This window comes from Bidens hawaiensis, unplaced genomic scaffold, assembly GCF_021521415.1.
Source record: "Bidens hawaiensis isolate Kalapana, Puna unplaced genomic scaffold, B.hawaiensis_p1.1 tig00042932_1, whole genome shotgun sequence".
Taxonomy (NCBI): domain Eukaryota; kingdom Viridiplantae; phylum Streptophyta; class Magnoliopsida; order Asterales; family Asteraceae; genus Bidens; species Bidens hawaiensis.
This window is the reverse complement of record NW_027497603.1, coordinates 25,463-47,349: the sequence shown is the minus strand read 5'-3', so window position 1 is coordinate 47,349 and position 21,887 is coordinate 25,463. Positions and strand designations below refer to the sequence as shown.

General features: G+C 33.5%; 1 protein-coding gene and 2 pseudogenes across 2 annotated transcripts; 1 reads left to right on the top strand and 2 right to left on the bottom strand.

Annotated features, from left to right (window-relative positions):
- Nucleotides 1-946: 946 nt before the first annotated feature.
- On the bottom strand, nt 947-1,636 carry LOC143593926 (secreted RxLR effector protein 161 pseudogene; annotated as a pseudogene).
- Nucleotides 1,637-7,604: 5,968 nt separating this feature from the next.
- Nucleotides 7,605-15,352, bottom strand: LOC143593931 (trigger factor-like protein TIG, Chloroplastic; annotated as a pseudogene). The gene is made up of 13 exons (XR_013146223.1): nt 15,051-15,352; nt 13,824-13,907; nt 13,597-13,725; nt 12,223-12,311; nt 11,936-12,119; nt 10,757-10,847; nt 10,520-10,674; nt 10,022-10,114; nt 8,946-9,038; nt 8,780-8,860; nt 8,540-8,688; nt 8,345-8,440; nt 7,605-7,944 (listed from the first exon to the last, which is right to left on the bottom strand). The product of XR_013146223.1 is annotated as a trigger factor-like protein TIG, Chloroplastic (transcript).
- A 2,099-nt stretch (nt 15,353-17,451) lies between these two features.
- On the top strand, nt 17,452-20,733 carry LOC143593929 (ABC transporter I family member 11, chloroplastic-like). Its single transcript, XM_077073392.1, has 8 exons — nt 17,452-17,531; nt 18,289-18,340; nt 18,424-18,557; nt 18,873-18,987; nt 19,093-19,179; nt 20,035-20,083; nt 20,218-20,302; nt 20,541-20,733. Exons 2-8 carry the CDS (start codon nt 18,296-18,298, stop codon nt 20,587-20,589), a joined length of 564 nt encoding a protein of 187 aa, XP_076929507.1. The 5' UTR covers nt 17,452-17,531; nt 18,289-18,295; the 3' UTR covers nt 20,590-20,733.
- Nucleotides 20,734-21,887: the final 1,154 nt, after the last annotated feature.

Genomic DNA, 21,887 nt, shown 5'->3' with positions numbered 1-21,887 from the left:
GTTTGGGGGGGGGGTTCAAATGACGACAGATGAATGTACAAATTCCGATGATCTTCTAATTAACAATTCATTATATCCAATATCTGATTTAATAGACTTTGTCTATCCTTCGAATTTAGACAAGTTCTATTAACTTACTTTTGAGGACGGGAGATATTGTCGTTTGAAATTAAATGTGTTTATTAGACGATTTCTATATTTCTACCCGTGACGCCCATGGGACAATAACCTAGTACAATTATAAAATTAGAAACCCATCGACCTTCTCAATGGTTGTGACCCCCATTGTGTAACTAAAAAAAGTTACATGTAACCCCCAAAATTTAGCCCGTATATATTCGAGTTACGAAGCGAAAAAATGTTTTTTTTTATAAAGCTGTAAATATCATAAACTAGAGAGATATGGAGATGCATCAAGGTGTATATTACTCAATGTCTTGTTTACATTATATATAGTAACAATATTATGAGATAATAAACAGTCAATATCATGAATATCAATAAACACTAGTCCAAGTAATTGATTAGTGTTTTAAAACAAGCCTACTAGCAAGGAGATGAGAAAGAATTAGAGAGAGAATAAGAGTTTATATTATTAATTGGTGTATCATACAATGAAATACCAATAGGTATTTATAAGAGGAAGAAAGCTTAAGGAACAAGCTAATCTAGATTTAGTAGATGATAATCATAATAATAAACACAATAATATCTATATTCATAATACTCCCCATTGATTATCATCTTCATACGCTTTATGTTGCCTCATTAAAAACCTTGCCAGGAAAACCCTGTGGGACAAAACCTTAGCTAAGGGAAAAAGAGTGCAACGCGTATTTTCTCCCCCTTATGAGAATCAGTTAAGCTCCTTGAGTCGACGCATCCCGATCCCATGAACCAATTTCTTAAATGTTGAGGTCGGGAGTGATTTGGTAAACAAATCATTTCAATTTTCGCTGGAACGAACTTGTTGGACGATAACATCTCCACTCTTTTGCAAATCATGTGTGAAAAAGAACTTTGGAGAAATATGCTTAGTTTTGTCACCTTTAATATAGCCCTCCTTAAGTTGAGCAATGCATGATGCGTTATCTTCATGTAAAACAGTTGGCCCCTCGTCTTCGGATGAAATACCACAAGATCCACGAATATATTGTATTACCTTCCTTAACCAAAAACATTCTCGACTAGCTTCATAGATTGCTATTATTTCTGCATGATTAGATGAAGTAGCTGTGATTGTTTGCTTTACTGAACACCATGAAATTGCAGTACCTCCATATGTGAACAAATATCCAGCTTGAGATCGACATGTATGAGGATCAGAAAAATAATCTACATCTGCAAAACCAACCAAACTTGTTTTCGATTGGTTAGTGAAATACAAACCCATATCTTTTGTACCTTGGAGATATCGAAATATTTGTTTGACCCCATTCCAATGTCTCCTTGTCAGGCATGAACTATATCTTGCCAATAAGTTTAAAGAAAACGATATATCCGGTCGTGTATGGCTAGCAAGAAACATTAGTGCACCAATTGCACTTATATATGGTACTCCTGGACCAAGAATTTCTTCTCCATCTCCCGGAGGTCGGAATGGGTCTTTCTCAACATCCAGTGCCCTTACAACCATCGGAGTACTTAATGGATGCGATTTCTCCATATAAAATCTTTTAAGTAATTTTCTTGATGCACAAGGATTCCATCTTTAAGATGTTCAATTTGTAACCCAAGACAAAACTTTGTCTTTACAAGATCTTTCATTTCAAATTCTTGTTTCAAGTATTCAATCGCCTTTTGGATCTCCCCCGGAGTTCCAGTTATATTCAAGTCATCGACATATACAACAATTATGACATATTCAGATTCTGACCTCTTTATAAAAATACATGGACATACATAATCATTTTTATATCCTTCTTTCAACAAATATTCACTAAGGGGATTATACCACATACGTCCAGATTGTTTTAGCCCATATAAAAATTTGTTTAACTTAATTGATAGATGTTCTCGAGAACTAGATTTACATGATGTTGGCAATTTGAATCCTTCCGAAAGTTTCATGTAAATATCAGTATCAAGTGAGCCATAAAGGTAGGCTGTCACAACATCCATTAGACGCGCATCAATCCCTTCTTGTATTACCAGACTAATAAGATAACGAAACGTCGTCGCATCCATCACTGGAGAATATGTCTCCTCATAATCAATTCCAGGTCTTTGAGAAAATCCTTGTGCTACCAATCGTGCCTTATATCGTGTAATCTCATTTTCTCATTACGCTTTCGCATAAAGACCCATTTATATCCAACGGGCTTTACACCTTCGGGTGTATGGACTACGGGTCCAAAAACTTCTTGTTTCACAAGGGAATTTAATTCTGTCTCAATTGCGTCTTTCCATTTTGGCCAATCATTTCTATTTTAACATTCATTGACAGATTTTGGTTCTTGATCCTCATTGTTTTCCATTACTTCTAGCGCTACATTGTATGAAAAATTGTCATCGACGTCGACTATATTTCGGTTCCATACCTTTCTAGACATAATATAATTTATTGAGATATCTTCATTTTCAGGTACCTGAGGTTCTTCTGGAACCATTATGTCTAGTGTCTCTTCAAGAGATTCCTTTTCAGGCATTCCAGTTACCTCGACAAGACCATCTACATTACTTGCTCCTTTTTTCTTTCGAGGATTTTTATCTTTAGAACCGATTGGTCTACCACGCTTTAGGCGTGCATTAGACTCATTACCAATACGTGGTTGTCCATCAGGGACACCAATTTTTATTGAAGCATTAACAGCTGGTATATGTGACTTAGTCACTCTCTTCTGGTCAGTAAATGCGTCTGGTAATTGATTTGCTAATTCTTGTAAGTGAATTATCCTTTGAACTTCTATTTCACATTTTTTGGTTCGAGGATCAAGATGAGATAATGATAGTTCATTCCAAATTATATTGTTTTCCAGCTGCTTTTCATCTCCCCCTAATGTTGGGAAGGTTGATTCATCAAAATGACAATCACCAAATCGAGCCGTAAATAAATCTCCCGTTGATGGCTCTAAATACTTAATGATAGATGGTTATTCATACCCAACATATATTACTAGCCTCCTTTGAGGTCCCATTTTTGTGCGTTGTGGTGGAGCGATTGGAACATATGCGGCACAACCAAAAATCCTTATATGGGAAATATTTGGTTCCTGACCAAAAACCAATTTTAATGGGGATGAAGTATGATAACTCGTTGGTCTTATGCGAATTAGTGTTGTTGCATGTAAAATCGCATGCCCCCAAGAAGTAACTGGTAGTTTTGATTTCATAATCATCGGTCTTGCAACCATTTGAAGTCGCTTGATAAGCGATTCGGCAAGCCCATTTTGTGTATGTACATGAGGTACAGGATGCTCTACACTTATCCCAATAGACATGCAATAATCATTAAATGATTGGGATGTAAATTCACCAGCGTTATACAATCAAATTTTCTTAATGGGGTGATCTGGAAAATGTGCTCTTAGCCTTATCAACTGAGCAAGTAGTCGTGCAAATGCCATATTACGACTTGATAGTAAGCACACATGTGACCATCTAGTTGATGCATCAATTAGCACCATAAAATATCTAAAGGGTTCACTAGGAGGGTGTATGGGCCCACATATATCCCCATGTATTCTTTCCAAAAAAGTTAGGGATTCAGTCCCCACCTTAGTTGGTGATAGGCGAGTGATCAACTTCCCTTTTGAGCATGCAACACATGTAATGTCTTTAGTCTGAAGAACCCTTTGGTTCTTTAAAGAGTGCCCACATGAATCTTCTATAATTTTTCGCATCATTATTGAACCGGGATGGCCTAATCGGTCATGCCAAACCATAAAGTTTTCTTTATCCATAAACTTCTTGTTTATGACCATATTAGATTCAATTGCAATAATTTTAGTGCAGTACAAACCAGAGGCAAGAGCGGGTAGGTTTTCTAATACATGCTTTTTACCCGATTTCATACTTGTGATTTGAAGGTACTCATTATGCCCCTCACTTATTGTCTCAACATGATATCCATTTAGACGAATATCTTTAAAGCTTATTAGATTTCTTTGAGACAATGGGGAAATAAAGCATTGTTAAATTTAAATTGTGTTTCACCAGGTAACACAATACAAGCTTCTCCAAAACCTTCAATTAATTTTGTACTACCAGATATGGTACTAACGCTTGCCTCTTTTATAAATAATTAGAAAAATAGTTTCTTTTCTTGAGAATTGTATGTGTAGTTGCACTGTCTATTAAACATATATCTTCACCATTAATATTGAGTTTAGTTAGCCACTTCATATGCTTCAAAATAAAATAAAGTTGCATAAAAAAAACCAAAACATAATGTTTAGTGTGCTTCAAAATAAAAACATAATCTCAAACATAAAGTCTAAAAGAAACATCAAACAAGTAACATAACTTAAATCAAATCATTCATATGTCAAAAAAAAATTGCAAGCATCCAACTGGGCATCCAACTGGGTTGTATATGCCAAAATATCACTAGAATCCAAATTAATTGGATCAGCAAGGAAATCATCATAATCCAATTTAGTTGCATCATTAGTAAAATCACCAACATCCATGTGAGTATCTTCATTAAGGTCTTCTTGACCATCGGGTTTATCAACACTTCCATCATCATATGTGAAATGTGTCTCAATTTCTTTTCCTTTACTTTTGATGGATTGTTGATTGTTTTGCTCGGCCACAAGCAAATTTATAAGCTCAGAATACTTGGTGAAACCCCTTTCACGATATTGTTGCTGTAGCAACATATTTGAAGCATGAAAGGTGGAGAATGTCTTTTCCAACATCTCCTTATCAGTAATATTTTCACCACACATAATCAGTTGTGACTTGATTCTAAACATTGCCGAGTTATACTCGCTTATAGACTTAAAGTCTTGCAATCTTAAGTGAATCCACTCATAACGAGCTCTCGGTAATATTACCGTTTTCTGGTGGTCATACGTTTCTTTCAATTTGGTCCAAAGGAAAAGTGGATCATTAACAGTAAGGTATTTAGTTTTCAAAGCCTCATGGATATGATGGCGTAAGAAAATCATGGCTTTTGCCTTATCTTGGGTAATTGATTTGTTTCCTTCTTTAATAGTATCACCAAGATTATTAGCATCCAAATGGATTTTAGCATCCAATACATGACAAATAATTTTTTCCAGTAATCTCAAGAGGTAAAAACTCAAGCTTTGCAAGATTCGTCATGATAAACTATACTGTAACAAAACATACAAATTAAGATTTCTTTTTTACGTAGTTAATATAAATAATTATTATAAAGCTTAGAACAACAAAGCAAAATTGTAAAATTCTCTAAAACTTTTATATACTAACATATTATATAAAAAAAAACTCAATCTGGACATATGACGGTTTTGTTTTCTTTGAATTAATACTTTATAATAACACTTAACGTTTTTTTTTTCATATTGCAATAAATAAATTAGATAAATAAACATGTTGATTCTAGTGCAACAAATTAAATGTGATGTTAAAATATAAATAAAACAAAAGCAATAAGAACATTAAATAATCAAAAAACTATTTCGTTGCAAAACTAACTAAGATTTAACCAAATAAGTTAACAAACTTTCTTTCAAAAGATTTATGATTCTACTTGTATCCTTTAAGTTGTAAATCATGTTTTTCAACTTTCATGGTAACTTAACAGAAAAGAAAAATGGCTTAATCATGTTAGTCATTATATTAAATATTAAAAACATAAATATAAATCTCTTTAGACCCAAAATCGTATGAATTACAATATGGATCAAGTTGGGAGATAGATATAAAAACAAATATCAATTTATGTAACGTACCTTACGATATTCAACTCCAAAAGCATTCATGCTGATAACGAGTTTTAAAACAAGCCTACTAGCAAGGAGATGGGAAAGAATTAGGGAGAGAATAAGAGTTTATATTATTAATTGGTGTATCATACAATGAAATACCAATAAGTATTTATAAGAGGAAGAAAGCTTAAGGAACAAGCTAATCTATATTTAGTAGATGATAATCATAATAATAAACACAATAATATCAATATTCATAAATGTTTTTTTTATAAAGGTGTAAATATCATAAACTAGAGAGATATGGAGATGCATCAAGGTGTATATTACTCGATGTCTTGTTTACATTATATATAGTAACAATATTATGAGATAATAAACAGTCAATATCATGAATATCAATAAACACTAGTCCAAGTAATTGATTAGTGTTTTAAAACAAGCCTACTAGCAAGGAGATGAAAAAGAATTAGGGAGAGAATAAGAGTTTATATTATTAATTGGTGTATCATACAATGAAATACCAATATGTATTTATAAGAGGAAGAAAGCTTAAGGAACAAGCTAATTTATATTTAATAGATGATAATCATAACATGGATGTTTCATAACAGTAAAGGGGGTTTAAACCACCTTTGGTTTTAATTAATCCCAAATATGAGTTATGACACATATTAAAGCGAGCATTTCATTTTGTGTCAATACACATAAACTAAACATTCTGAACATATTGCAATCCACACAATGCGGTTTGGAAAATGATCGTTTACATATACAAAAGGTGCCTTTGTTTAATATGATCCAAGACTTAAACATGAGCTTTCCTACTACAGAGTTTTACCTTTGAATACTCACATGACGTGAACGCACAAATCAAATTCATCAATACCTTTGCACTAAAATCATAATTAACTTTTAACACAATGAGATAGCAATAACCGTAATCCTATCGCGTATAGATTGAATTACTCACCTTCGCATGTAGGATTGATATGCATATGGAGTTCATCCATCGACCCGCCACAAGTGATTTACAACTTCATTGTGTCATTTTTATGGAATACCTTATAGGTGGACAACTTTCAAGTAATCATACTAAATCATTCCATAGTGATGGACTCAATTCAACTAATTACACATTAATGATGATTTAGCTAGCTATTGTCAGTTAAAAAAAAAACATATTCATGGATTTTGACAACCTCCTAACATACTAATCAAGAAGTTTAATGAATGCAACAGCAATAAACACATAATCTAGTCCACCTATCGTGAACAACAAGCATAAGCATAACTTCTCCGTCAAACATTTATAATTTCTCCAACTCAAGAACACAACAAATCTAGGGTTTTAGTTAATGTAGAGAACAATAACTCAATAAGTGTCACATAAATGCCTGTATATATTGTTTTACTTGTGATACATAAGATGGACGCGTATTGAACAAGCATCAAGGTCTACGTGTCAGATGAGAACACATTCATGATTCCGTACACTATTATGTCACTGTTTGTGCATTACTCGTTATCTATGCATAGAGCATTACAAGATTTTGACAACCAGAGTATAGTAAGTAGCTAAGGAAAACTAGTCATGTTCCTAGTAGGCGGTGGTTTCAAACAAGAACTTAGTGTTGAGGTTGTTTGCTAAACTAAAACTACATTGTAAGTGAAATTAGTGCCTTCAATGGCACATCTAGGATTCATACCATGTCCTAAATATGCTACACTTATAATAGCACATTAAACAGAAAATTGAAGTTTAGCAGCTTCTATAACCATAACATACAAAACTACAGCGTATTTTACAAAAAAGCATGTTATTGCATAACAATACACCATGTACTAACATACAAATTCATAAATTACAACGAAAAAAATCTTCGACAGTTAATTATTTCTCTTCTCTGCTACAAAGGTTCTTGTTCATTACCGACTTTCTAGCTAAGCAACGACTGGGAACAAAAATACGTGTTTGGCTGCGGATGTTTCTTCATGTTTGTCATTCGGAGGTTACATATTTAATATCCGATTGCTCTTTCAACCATTCAAGCACTTTTGCTCCCTCTAAAACCTCTTGCACCTAACAGCATTTGATGAAACAAAATAGGTGTATAAATTGATCAAGAAAATAAGGGGGAATTGTAGATATTAAGATTCTACAATTTGATGTCATTTTTATTTTGGATACCAACTTGGTTTTCGAAATGTAGACAAAAAACTGAACAAAACTGTATATTTAGATTTTCAAGTATTATAAATTATTAAAGGAAAACACTTCTCATATTATATATTGAATAAACACTTCTCCTCTTATATATTTAGGATTTATGAAAAATGAAATCATTTTTCATAATAAAATATACAAAACATGAAGATGGTTTTGTATTTCTAAAAAATGGTTATTTAATCACCTATAATATATTTTATTTGAAATTTTATGCAGAGAAAAGAAAAACAAAAATAAACAACAAATAAAATACCTGCTCTTGAATGCTTTCCTCATTATAATCTTGCTTGTGTTTTTTGAACTCAGCAACAGAACTTTCAACCTCTTTAACTATCTCATCGGTTGAAACCTGTGAAAAAATAAAGTTTTTAATAACTTTCTATATGTTTCATTTTAACGCATTTTTGAAAAAAAAAAAGAAAGAAAGAAAACACACACACATACACACCTGAAGATTTTCACATTTGAATATATCTCCAACAGCAAGGTTCTGCTTGATTATATTTTCAATATTCTCCCTCTGGTTTTCTAAATATTCTCTTACGCTTTAGGGCTCGAAAGTGTTGCTATCTGCTCTTCATTTAGTTTCATGTTTGACTGCATGTACATTTGACTTTTTCAGGGTCAAAGATTATTCTTTTAACTCCGTTTAACTACTTATAAATATTACAAAAAAATCAGTTTGGACCTGTATTTGTAGTAATCTAGCTCCATAAAGTTGCCTGCCTTGTTCTTCAAACAAAGTTTGAGGAATTTCCACTTGAACCATCTGGAATAGAGTTTAAATAACTTATTAATATCGAAGAAATTAATAATTATATTTAGTTTTGGTAGAAAATTAATTAATTAAACACCTGTCGAAGCTGGTCGAGAATTGCGTTATCTGTTGCTTGATCTTTTGCGGTTTGCTCCAGTTCTATACATCTCTCCAACAAAGACTCCTTAACCTGAAAAAATATTAAACTATTACGATATTAATCCAAATATTTGAATAACAATTTAGCTGTCTGTATGTAGGGCTGCAAACGAACCGAACGAACATGAACAAGGCCTTGTTCATTCTCGTTTGTTAAGGAAATAATGTGTCCTGAATGGTTCACGAACACTTACCAAACGAGACTTTATGTTCGTGTTCATTCATTAAGGATATTAATGTGTTCACGAACGATTAACGAACACAAATGAGTACAAATAAAATCGGTTGAGCCTAGAGATTGAGATCGATGTATTCATCAATTTTATTAATGGGAAAGGAAATGAGAACAATGCAAAAACAATGTGAGAATATGGTTTCCTATTTTATTTTTAAGGATGATAAATTAATTAAAGTATATAATGTTTAGATAAAATGAATAAATGTACAAATAAACTTTCATGAACAACATATACAAAAGAACATGAACGGACACTCACGAACACACTACCAAACGTTCACGAACACAATTGAACAAGCTGGTTCTTCGTTCATGTTCATTTATTAAACAAACGAACATAAACGACTTTCCTCCGATCAATTCATGAACTGTTGGCTTAGCGTTTGGTTCGCTTACAATCCTACGTGTATGCATTAGAAATAGACTTTGGATGACCTATTGACCTATAACACATTTTTTAACCATATATATTAATTGCCCGTTTGGCATTGAGATCAAATGCAAACCAAATTGACCCATTGTTTAGCCAGTGGGATTAAAATTGATCCATTTCAACTTGGCAGGTTATGTGGCAAAATACAAAAGAGAAAATTACTGTTTTCGTCCTTAATGCATGAGGTAAGTTGGTAACTTAAAGATTGTGTTCTTTAACTTCATTAAGTACAATGAACGTCCCTAAAGTTCATATGTAGCAACACATTATCTCATTTCCACTAACTGGTGTTACTTCATATGTTAGTTAAAAAAAAAGATATGCGTCGACTGTCGAGTCTAACCTGCTCAATAGTGGTGCATCCAGGAAGAAGTTTCTCAGCAATGGCATCATTCATTTCTGGTAATTCTCTATAAAAGAGTTCTTTACATTCAACCTAACAATAAATTAAACAAAAAGAATAAATTTCTCTATTAAATGTGAATAGGAAAATAATATATGAATGCTATGATAAGTGATAAGCTGATATAGAAAAGAAAATAGAAACCTAACTTGGGCTCACGGGCAATTAACTAGTAAATCCTAATAATAACTAGTAATGATTACAGTGAATTACACAAGTGGTCCCTGTCGGCTGTCGTTTAGGTCAAATTATGGATTTCGTTCCTATGGTTTATGAACTACGGATTTGGTCCCTATGAACACAGTTTGCTTTCAAATATAGTCCTTAAAGTGAAATTACTGCTTTGCCCTTTAAAAAAATTCCGCTTTAACGCCACAACCATTTTAATAATTAAAATCTAACCCATATGTTTCTTATTATTAATTAACAAAAACTTACGGTAAACTGACAAGGAAGGCCGCGCAGATCTTCTTGTTTCCATGAATCTGGAAAAACAAGCGGGAAAGATTTTGTTTCACCTGCTCGAATTCCAACTATTGCGTCCAGAAAACCAGGGATGACTTTATCTCCATCTTCTGTATCAAATTGGAAACCTGCAAACTGAAAGAAGTTAATGATGTTTGACTGAAAAAGTCAAAGAAATTAAGTTTGACTTAAGATGGTAGATGAGTATACCTTTACTCTCTGCAGCTGGAACGGCTTTTGCTTCGGATCCTTCTTGTTCCACTGTTGTTGCGGATATGTCCAAGACCGTTACATCACCTATCTGTGGATTATAACTCATGTGTTAGTTATGGTTACAAAAACATAATAATAATAGCAATAATAATAATAATAATAATTTTAATCTTTAAATAAAACAACTTAGGAGGTCGTATGAGTTAATGATAGACTTTGTAATCATAATAATAATTCTGTTTTCAGCCGTACCCTCTTATAGAGATAGAAGCACAACCCAATACAACCCTTTCATAAGAAAATGGACCAGTTTTGGGCTCAAGCTGAACCAAAATACGAAAATTTGATTCTTTGGATTTTTGAAAACCGGGTTTCACTTTTGGTTTCTTTTGTTTTCGGTTTTCATGGTGGGTTTGATTCAAGTTTTTGTTTTGCGATTTGGACTTTAAATTTATGGGCGGAAAAAAAATGACCCAAACAATAAACTCTGGCCTACATATTTTTGTTGATTGACGATCAATTGATTTTAAACATTTGGGCCTATAATTATTTAGTTTTTTATAAAATACTTAACTATAAGAAGTAGAAATTATAATCCATAATATCAATAACAAGAGTCAGTTTTTATGGTTTTTTTCAGTTTTCAGTACATGTAAAGCCGAAACCAAACCGGAAATTCAGTTGTTAAAAAACTTAAACCAAACCGTTAGTTTTGATTGGGTTCGGTTACTTCGGTTCGGTTGGCGACTATTTTGGTTATTTTCGTTTTCATGTACACTCTTAGCTAAAACCTATTAGAGATACAAACAATCCAAGTCTACCCATTCAAACTAAATGGGTCAAAATTGCCACCTTTATGTTGAAATAAAGTCAAATATTGTCAAAGTATAGTTTGTTACTAAAGTCAAAATGATAGGTCAGTCAAAGTTTGGGGAGCTAATAATATGATAGTTAAAGATGAGGGACTGTTCTTGCCAAATATGAAGTATGCTTGTTAACAGTTTGTTACCGAGAGGATATTAGTAATTATAGCCAATGTATTAGTGCTTAAGCATAGTTTTCTTTGATTCTCAATCAGTTCATTTTCAGTTTTCATAGTAATCGTTTTTAATCACTCATAATGAGATCTTGAACACTTTCAAAAGAATTAGAGGACCCTTAGTTAAAAATTAGTACCTGTAGTCCTCTATCTGTGACAACTCTCAATATACTTAGAGCCTTATAACGACGTTTAAATTCACGTTCAGCAGCTATTTTTGCCTCTATTTCGCTGTCAAGCTCAACTACAATCTTCAAATTCTTGTAACCGTCTTCTGGGACCCATTTTATTTCAGGTGCCACATCCACGATAATATCATACCTATCATACCACATTACCACCAACAAAATTGTATCAATATGCAGAAAAACAAAAAAACGTACAAATACTTTATTTAACTATAAATGTAAGACCTTTGACATACCTTAAGGTGTTCAAAGAAGAATATGTTTTTTCCATCTCTGCAAATGTGGTTGTAATGCGGATAGAGTCCTTCAAAGCCCGTGACTCTATCTGTGCAATATCAAATAAGATGTTTGAAATTATGGTATAATTATATTTGAACAAAAATTATAGACACATAAACATTTAGTGGAAGATATTTACAGTTTCATAAATGTTATGTGTGCATGCTGTACACATTCGATAATTTTATGTTTATAGACATCAAAACCTGTTACTGGTAAACTCATGGGACCCCACCAATACCTTGTTAACAAATGGGACGAGGTAAAACACAGCTTGTGCTAGACAAATGTAGGGTTCAAAAAGCTCGTGGTTCGTGACTCGCTCAAAAAAAGCTCACTAAAGATCGGCTCGTTTGTAAACAAGGCGAGCCGATTGGTTAGCATACGAGCTGAGCCCGATCGCTTTGTAAATGAGCCAAGCCCGAGTCAAGGTAAGCTCGGCGCATTGGCTCGTTTAGTTGACACGTTGACACATTTAAAATAAAGCCCAAATTTTAACATATATAAATTATAACCCAAAGTTTAATACATATACATAACAATATAAATTATATAGTTTACTAATTATACCTTATATGTATGTTAAATTTTTTTATATATACCAGCATGTATAAATATATAAAATTAAACTTTTTTTCTGAATAAACAACTTGGCTCAAGCTTTTTACGACCCGAGCTCAAGCTCAACATTTCAGCTTGTTATAATCAACGAGCTCAGCTGGCTTCGCTCGGTTTGTAAACGGATCAAGCCTGAGCCAACCTGACTCGGCTTTGCTCGGTTTGTTTATAGCCCTAGGCAAGTGGTCTTCAAAGGGGTTTAAAGACATTTGAAACCCACTTTTTTCATTTCAGAATAAATCATCATCATCATCATCATCATCATCATCATCATCATCATCATCATCATCGTACTCAGTATATCCCACCAATAGCAAAGCTATAGTAGGGTCTGAGGAGGGTAAGATGTAGACAGCCTTACCTCTACCCCATAAGGATAGAGAGGCTGCTTCCGGTGAGACCCCCGGCTCGATAGTAGTTTTGCATCAAGCCTTGGACATAAGGCACATAGCACTCAATCATCGGGACACCGGCTGATCGGTGCATGTACCCTTGTCTTTCGGCTATCAACGCCACTACATGATGCCTGATTAACCGTCCGTCACTTTTAACATTATTTTCACGAGATTAGTAAAATAACGTCAAAATTAGTGCAATTTCACTTTTGCCCACCCGAGGGTTCACACATATATACATCATATGTGCGCACCGCAAGCAGGGCTTTCATTTCAGAATAAATAATTTTATAAATCTAAACAAGAAAGGCTGCATACTGATTCCATGGCATGTGGAAGAGTTCTCTTTAGAATAGCTTCAACGGCCGCCTTCCTAACATTCTCCTTCCCAATATAACTTATCAGAATACTTTCTGGAACTTTCTTTCCAGGACGAAATCCTGGAACCTAAACAGATAACCAAAAAAAAGAAAAGAAAATGAAGTATGCAAATAAATATAGAGACAAAAATTGGTTGAAAACCTGATTATGACCTTTAAGTGTACCTTTGCTTTCTTCATAAACTCAGTTATGACCCTTTTGTAACAATCATCACATATGACAGGTGGAACTTCTACATTCACCCGAATCTGTGAACTTGAAAGGTTAAAAATGCAGAAAAAGTTGGCCATTACACAAGCAATTGTGTTTACTAACCAAATGAACAGCTAAATTTTTACTTTTGATGTCAAATGTAGTAGATTTCAAATACAAACTAGTGATCTAGTCTTTTATTTAACACCAGAAGTATTCATTTGCAGTGCTTTCTAACACAACCCGCATTTTTATTTGTGTCGAAAACATCAACCCTGACCCGCACACAATTAAAATCGTGTAAGCTGAACATGAACAGCTTCACCATTTATTTAAATATGTCAAACGGTTTGGTGGGTAATGATCAAGTTGTAAACGTGTTAAACATGTCACCCTGAACACCCTGTTTAATTAAGCAGGTCAACGCGATATGACCCATTTTTTAAACAGGCTAGAGTATGCCAAACCAAGATAATATATTAGGGGTGTGCATGAAACAGAAATAACCGAACCCAACACAAAACCGACAATTTGGTTTTATGATTTCTCAAAAACCAAGGCTTTGCATGTAATGAAAACCAAAACAAAAAAAAAGAACCAAACCCATACAGAAAAATAAAATGACTTCTGTTATTAAATTTATCGATTACAATATTTATTTTTGAAAGTTAACTAACTTATAAAAGTTTAATAAATGGTGTAGCCAAAACATTTTTCGTCCAACTATTCAATAATCAGTTAAACAATAATTAAAAGAAAACCAAAGCACAAATTCATTATTTAGCGTCTTTACTTTAGCCCAAAACCGACCGTGCATACCCTTAAATTTCATATCATGGCATAAATTAAGACCTTGTTTAAAAAGTGGTAATACTAATAATAATGTCACTAGATCGGTAAACAAAGCGAACCTTCGGCTGGAAGTTCGTTTCCGTTTGCTTGTCTAATAATAAGGAACACGAACAAGATTTTCCGTTCAGTTAGCGTTGGTGACCAAGTTTAATGCTAAACGAAGAAACATGAACAAGGGTTCATTCGGTTGGTTTACAGCCCTAAATGTCACCGGGGACTTTTAACAAACAGCTTCAATGCATATAAAGAAAAGACACAAAACCCAAACTTGATTCACTAATTCATAGAAACAATAACTGAATTCATGTAAAATTTGACATTCAATTCAATCAAAGGCATGATCTCACCCTGCAATTGGGTTCCTGAGTTTCTTGAACAACAAGGTCTGCGGGCAGTGGTTCTTTGAGGGTATCGGGAGCGGGCGGTGCAGCCGAAGCCCTTGCGAAAATTGAAAACTTTTTGGTAGAGTGAGAGCGAGAAAGTGTGAGAGATGGGAATTGGGTGGTGGTGGGTTTGAAGGAGTTGGGTAAAGTGATTAAGGAAATTGGAGGTGAGACAAAGAAGGATTTGAAATGGAATGATGATGTTGAAGAACAAGATGAATTGCAGAGCTCCATTGGTTGCACTGCACATATGAATGAATGAATGTTTGTAGATAGATAGATAGATTAATGGATAGATATGATATTAATCGGCGTGTTTGTGATTCCTTATTTTCATCGACTTTAATTTATAAACTTTTTTTTTAAAAGTTAATAAGGTGTTAGTTTTATGAATTTTAACTTTTGGTGCATGTAAAATAGAGAGGTTTTGAAAAATTAGGAATATTTAAATTATTAACTTAATGAGGTTGATTTACCTATTACACCCTCTCATCCTTAAACCCCATTACACCTTTTTTAAAAAAGAGTGTTCATTTTGGTCATTTTGGTTTTCCCCAACACAAAAGCTAATCCAAACATTCTTTTAAAAACTTATTTTTAAAATTTCATAAGTTTATAAGTCCTTTTAATCAAAAGTTCTTTTTCACTCAAATAAGCAATCCCAAACACACCCTTAATATGATGAGGTTTACCTAAAAACTTAGAAAACTATATTTTCATATTTTGGGTAAAAACTTTTATCATTATTTGTTTTTACCACCGCTGGAGTAACCGGTATGTTTTTTCATTGCGTTAATTGCTTCAATATCATGTAGCTAGCAATTTGGGGGCTCACAATAACAAGGTTTTATACGCGAACACTTGTTTATGCATTTGGAAGACTAGAAATGAAGTCATCTTCTCAAATAAGACGGCTTGTTTCTCCAAAACTGTGGATGATATTAAATCGTTGGGTTTTTTTAGATAAAAAATCGTACATCGTTTAAAAAAGATATTGAGAAAAGATTGGTATAATTGTATGTTGCAAGCCTTTTTTTCGGTTTCTAGCTACTTGCTAGTTATTTTAATGGAATTTGTCATTCCAAAAAAAATTGTTTTTATTATTGTGTTTATTGTTTTAAAAATATTAGTAAGTAGTAAATGCTAATAGGTACACTAAGTGTCTTAATAGGTTGGTTTGTCATGTGTTAGTGGGTTAGTTCTTTTAGGTTACACAAATTTATGTCATGTAATATCAGAAGAAATTATACAAAGTATATTTTTATATCGTACTGGATAGGTAAACACATATAATTTTTGAAAATGTACTCTACATGTTTGAGGTGTAAATTCAAAAATTATTTACGCTTATTTTTCTAAGTAAGATATGAAAATGTACTTCGTATAATTTTCTATACTATGTACATGTGTGGTCTATTTTTTATTTCGAGACTATCAATTCCAATAAACAAATTTTCATTAGAATAGAGATTTTTGTGATACATATAAGAAAATGGAGGTTAGGGGTATGAAAAGAACCAAAAGTATTGACTGAAAAAAGTCATTTGAAAACAAGAGAGATATACGGTATCATATATAGTGACTTCTTTTGATGGATTACCGATATAATAACTGTCACAAAACGGTTTCCACTAACAAATGTTTTAAAATCTTATCTTTAGAATTAATGATAGATTATAGAGGAAACAACATAGTGTAGTGGTAAAGACTTTGTCTTCGTGCAGTGATGACTTGGGTTTGATTCCCCTGGTCCATGTTATTCTTTCTTTTTTTAAATATTGTAAAGTTTAATTGCGTTATGGTCTCCTCAGTGACTTAGATTTGAATTCATTCACGAATGGATTTTAATCTCGATATGCTTAATTAAATATAATGGTTTGATAGAATACATCATTCCAGCCACCATTCCTGTTTTCAAGTAAGTTTACTTCACTCATTCTTATTAAAACTTCATTCTACCATTCTTTTATTTATTTTATATTATTATAGTTTTAAGTAAGTTACCATTTCTCAAGCATATTGCACTACTATTAGCTGTTAATTGTAAAAACCCCCCGATTAATTAATCTCAAAAATTACATATAAATTCCTACAACACGGCTATCATGTTGTAGTTTAAAACAAACAATGGACAATGTCATGTATTTTAATATGAATACTTTTACACAAACTCATTGCTTTTTAACTTTCTATGGCAATTGGGATGATGTTATATACAAACACCACCCCCATTGTGTCTGTACAGGCCTATAAGAGTCGTATGGGCCTCAAGTGATGTCTGGATAACGCAAGCCTAACAATTATGCACACAATATTGTTCTCAAGCGGTTTTTGAAACTTGACAATTGTTTTGTCGTTCCTATAGGCAAAGGATATTAAATATAGACCTCCTGGGACTCAGATAAATCTTTTAAATGATGTTACTTTTACTCTTCCGGAAAAAAGGTACATGTTTATTCTGTTTCGGACCGCCCTTACAAATTGTTATCCTGTTTTCAAATACCAAGTAACCACATCTAAGTGTTTAGGTGGAGGCAATCTCATTTGATTGTCTTGTTATCTTGAACTAGGGGTGCGCACAGTTCGCTTCGGTTATTAGCCAAAACCGAAACCATAACCGAAGTCATCGGTTAATCAATTTTATTAACCAATTTCGGTTTATTCGGTTAGTTTGTCGGTGTTCGGTTCGGCTTGTTTAGTTTCGGTTAATGACGAAAACCAAATTTGGGCTAAATATTTTGCTTATAAATACATGAAATGGAGGTATATATACATGAAATTGAGGTATAAATACATTAAATGGAAGTGTAATATATGAAATACAAGAAATGGGTGCATAAAAGATAGAAATATATGAAAATATGAATGGTTCGGTTCAATTAATCAAGGGTACAAAAAATAACCGATAGCGATTGTCGGTGTTTGGTTAATTTAAGCTGGTTTCGTTGGTTTTCGGTTATTGCTCACCCCTATCTTGACCAAATAATCAGTTAGATTTTTTTCTTCTCAAAACTGTTATCTGATTCTTTTAATTTATCTCTTAAGTCCATAAATAATTGAACATTCTAAGTACTCTAATAACTGATTATCTTATTATTACGGTATCAAACAGCAGAAGCAAATCCAAACACTATTTTTTTTCTGGCTTTTGATCTTTGCTATGGATCTGTAGCTATGCATTAACTATCTCTGGTTGCTACAGTTTTGGAATGATTTTTGGACGAAGTGGTAGTGGAAAGACTACCCTTTTGCAGGTAAGTTTCTGGGACTTCATTCTAAATATGCTTGCTTTTTTTGTTTGTATCTATTTCCATTCTCTTTTGATTCGTTTATACAGCTTATTGCAGGGCTAACTAAACCAATGTCAGGCTCCATCTATATTCAAAGATACAGTGATGATGGCAGCCCAATCCAGCCTCCTGTGCTATTATCTCCCGAAAAAGTTGGTATTGTTTTTCAGTTTCCTGAAAGGTATTGCTATTTTTTCCAATTTGCATCATGGATTTTTCTGATTGATTTTTAAGTGTTTAGAGATTATATAAATATCCACTGTAAACTTCTCGATGATTAAACGACAACCTTGGTATATCTGGAAACATACAGTATATTAGTATGTGTTGTGAGCTGCGATAGACAAATAAAAAGGAACTCGTAGAAGATGACATTATTCTAAATACCCCTTTTTAATACTATGCTAACCACAACATTCAAATTAACGAGTACTGTGTATACTCATTTTTGTGCAAACATATTTGATATTCTCTAAGGTTAGTTATTTTGAAATAGGTACTTTGTGGCAGATAATGTTTTCGATGAAATTACATTTGGGTTGCCTAGACAGAAAAGTGACCTTAAAGTTAAAGAGCTTATTGCTAGAAGACTTGAAAGAGCTATCACTTCGGTATTTACTCCTTACTTTGAACTGCACTTTCTCTATGTTCATGGTTATAATATCTGCTTTCAACAAACACCAACTCAATTTGCTAACACATCTTATAACTGTTAGGTTGGTCTAAATGGGATTGCTTTGGACAAAAATCCAAACTCCTTAAGTGGTGGTTATAAACGGCGCCTTGCTCTTGCTGTTCAGCTGGTAATTGACCGACCCGTGTGGATCTTTAAACTATTTCTTAGAGGTTCATATACCTTAAAATGGCTTAGTTAGGGTTGCACTTAATCTCCAATGGCTAAACTGTTGGAATATAGAAAGTGGACCGAGGTGTTTTAAGTGCTTAAACCTCTTATATCGCTTAATTTAATAATCTTGTAAGTTTTTCTTACTGCATAGTAATAAAAAATAATAATTAGTTTAGTATTTTATGAAGATAAGTTTAATGCCTGAAACATTGTATACCACTTTTTATTTCTAAAACTAGTATGACAAAATATTTACAAAATTTAAATAATGTCAGTTTGGCAGGTTTTCCTGCCTGACTTATTTGGATCCCACATTTAGGGTTAGGGGAGCAAACGAGCTAAGCTGTGCTCGGCTCGTTTACTATTTCTTAATTAATTTTTATATATTTATAATTATTCTATTGCATATTTTTTTCAATTATAATTTTATATATAACATGATATATATTATTTAGTTATTTTTTCATAATATTAAATAGATTAATTAATAATTATTAAATATATATTATAAAAGTTAATATTAATGACAGGTTCTTTTAGGCTCACAGGCCGGCTTGAGCTCGATTGATGTAGGCTTGATCTCGATAGATGTAGCTGGGGCTCGTTAATTAAACAAGCTTACTTTTAGTCTTGAGCTTGGGTTTCATGCTCGTTTAAGCTTGGCTCAATCGTGCTTTTTCACGAGCCGATCTCGAGTAGCTCGCGAGCAGCTCGGCTTGTTTGCGCCCCTACCCACATTTATAGTTCTGCTGTTTATCATCTACTTATGATACATTGAATTTGACCACTTTTACATGTCGACCTAACTCAGGTACAAACTCCAGAATTGCTGGTACTTGATGAGCCTCTAGCTGGTCTTGGTATGAAAAATACCTTATCCTTCCTAATATTTTGTTTTTCTTATATCTGATTTTAAAAGATGCACACACTATTTCAAATATGATACAGTTAGTTGTTATATAGTAACTGTGATCATATACACCTACTCATTTAGATTGGAAAGCACGGGCGGATGTTGTTAAGCTGCTCAAGAATTTAAAGAAAGAATTGACTATTCTTGTCGTAAGCCACGATCTTAAGTAAGTAGTTTTTTCATTGTTCTTCAACACATTCTGGTCAATTTTTCATCTTACAGTTGGTCGAATGTGATGTTATTACGGTTGAAGGTTTAAATGATCCGTTTTATTAAACAAATAATGAGTAGTTCCACAACATGCATATATGAACATATAAATTTGAAATATCTGTTGTAGAAGATTTTCTTAGTTATTGACTTTGTATAACTTATGGGAAAATATACATATGCCATAATTGCAGAGAGTTAGCACCTTTGGTTGACAAATCATGGATGTGGGTGGAGTGCTGACAGAAAAGCCCCTACCAACATAATCTATTCAAATGTATTGTATAAATGACCCAAATACCCTTCAGTTAGGAACATGTAATTGGCAAGTGGTTATTGTGATGAATAATGCAAAATGTGAAGAAGTTTACCATGTAGGGGACTACAAAAAGAAACTTTTTTTCGAACTGTAAATTTCTACAAAAAGAAACTTTTGCTAGTCATAATGTGAGTACTTATTTGTATATTCGTGACATATAATAAGAGGGAGGGGGGGATGTGGTGGCATCACTCATCACACACCCCACCCAATCAAATGATGCCACATCACCAACCCACCCCAAATCCATCACATGTGATGGTTTTTTACTAGGAGTGGTGGTGTGGTGTGGTGTGGTGTGATGGTGTGTGATGGTTTTTTTTTAATAAATACTAAAAATACTAAATTAAATAAAAAGAAAACAATATTTTACATTAACTAAAAATAAAACAAGATTACATTAGACAAAGACAACTAAATTAAAAAAACCTACGGCCCTTCCCAACCTCATTTGTCGCATATCTCGCGTTTGCGTTGAAGTAGAAGCGATTTAAAGGGTTCCTCAAGATGTTCGTGCAGTTGTAGGAGGAAAGTTAGATCGACGTTTTTTTGTTTCTCATTCAAATGGTTGATATACGTCTCCTTCGCTCCTTCGTCTCGGCCATTTCCTCCATCTTAGCCGACTTGTATTCGGCGAAGTTTTCGGCCACCGCTTCCTTTCCAAGTCTTGACGGTTCCCCACTTTTCTTGCGATTCGGCCGTGTGGGTGTGGGTATGTCTTCGTCGGGATTGTCTTCGGGTTCTTCGTTCAAGTTTATGTTAGGCATGTTGCATGACAAGCCGCCGGTAGACGTCGTGTAGTCCCCGGACTCGGAAGTTTTTGATCTTTTTGAACAAGATCCTTTCTTCCTTAGAGCCGTTGGTCCGTTCAAATCGACCAACGGAATCGGTACCCACTTCGCGTGACGTCTCGCAATCTGCCACGCATCCAAGTGGGGAAAATCCTTACATTTGTAAACTTGGACATATTCGCGCAAAGCGTTCGTTATCATAGTCGCCTCGCTCGATCAGCTTTGTGGAGTTCGGGACTACAAAACATTTAGAAAAAATATATTTATAACAAATTGTAAAAATAAAGTACTAGATTATAAAATAAATAAACTAAAATAGTTACCTCTTGGACGTAACAAGCATTAAATTTTGACATTTTTCGATTCAAATCTTCCCACTTGCCAATCAGTTGATCCTTGTTTCGTTCGGTTGCGCCGGGAAGTTGCGAGAA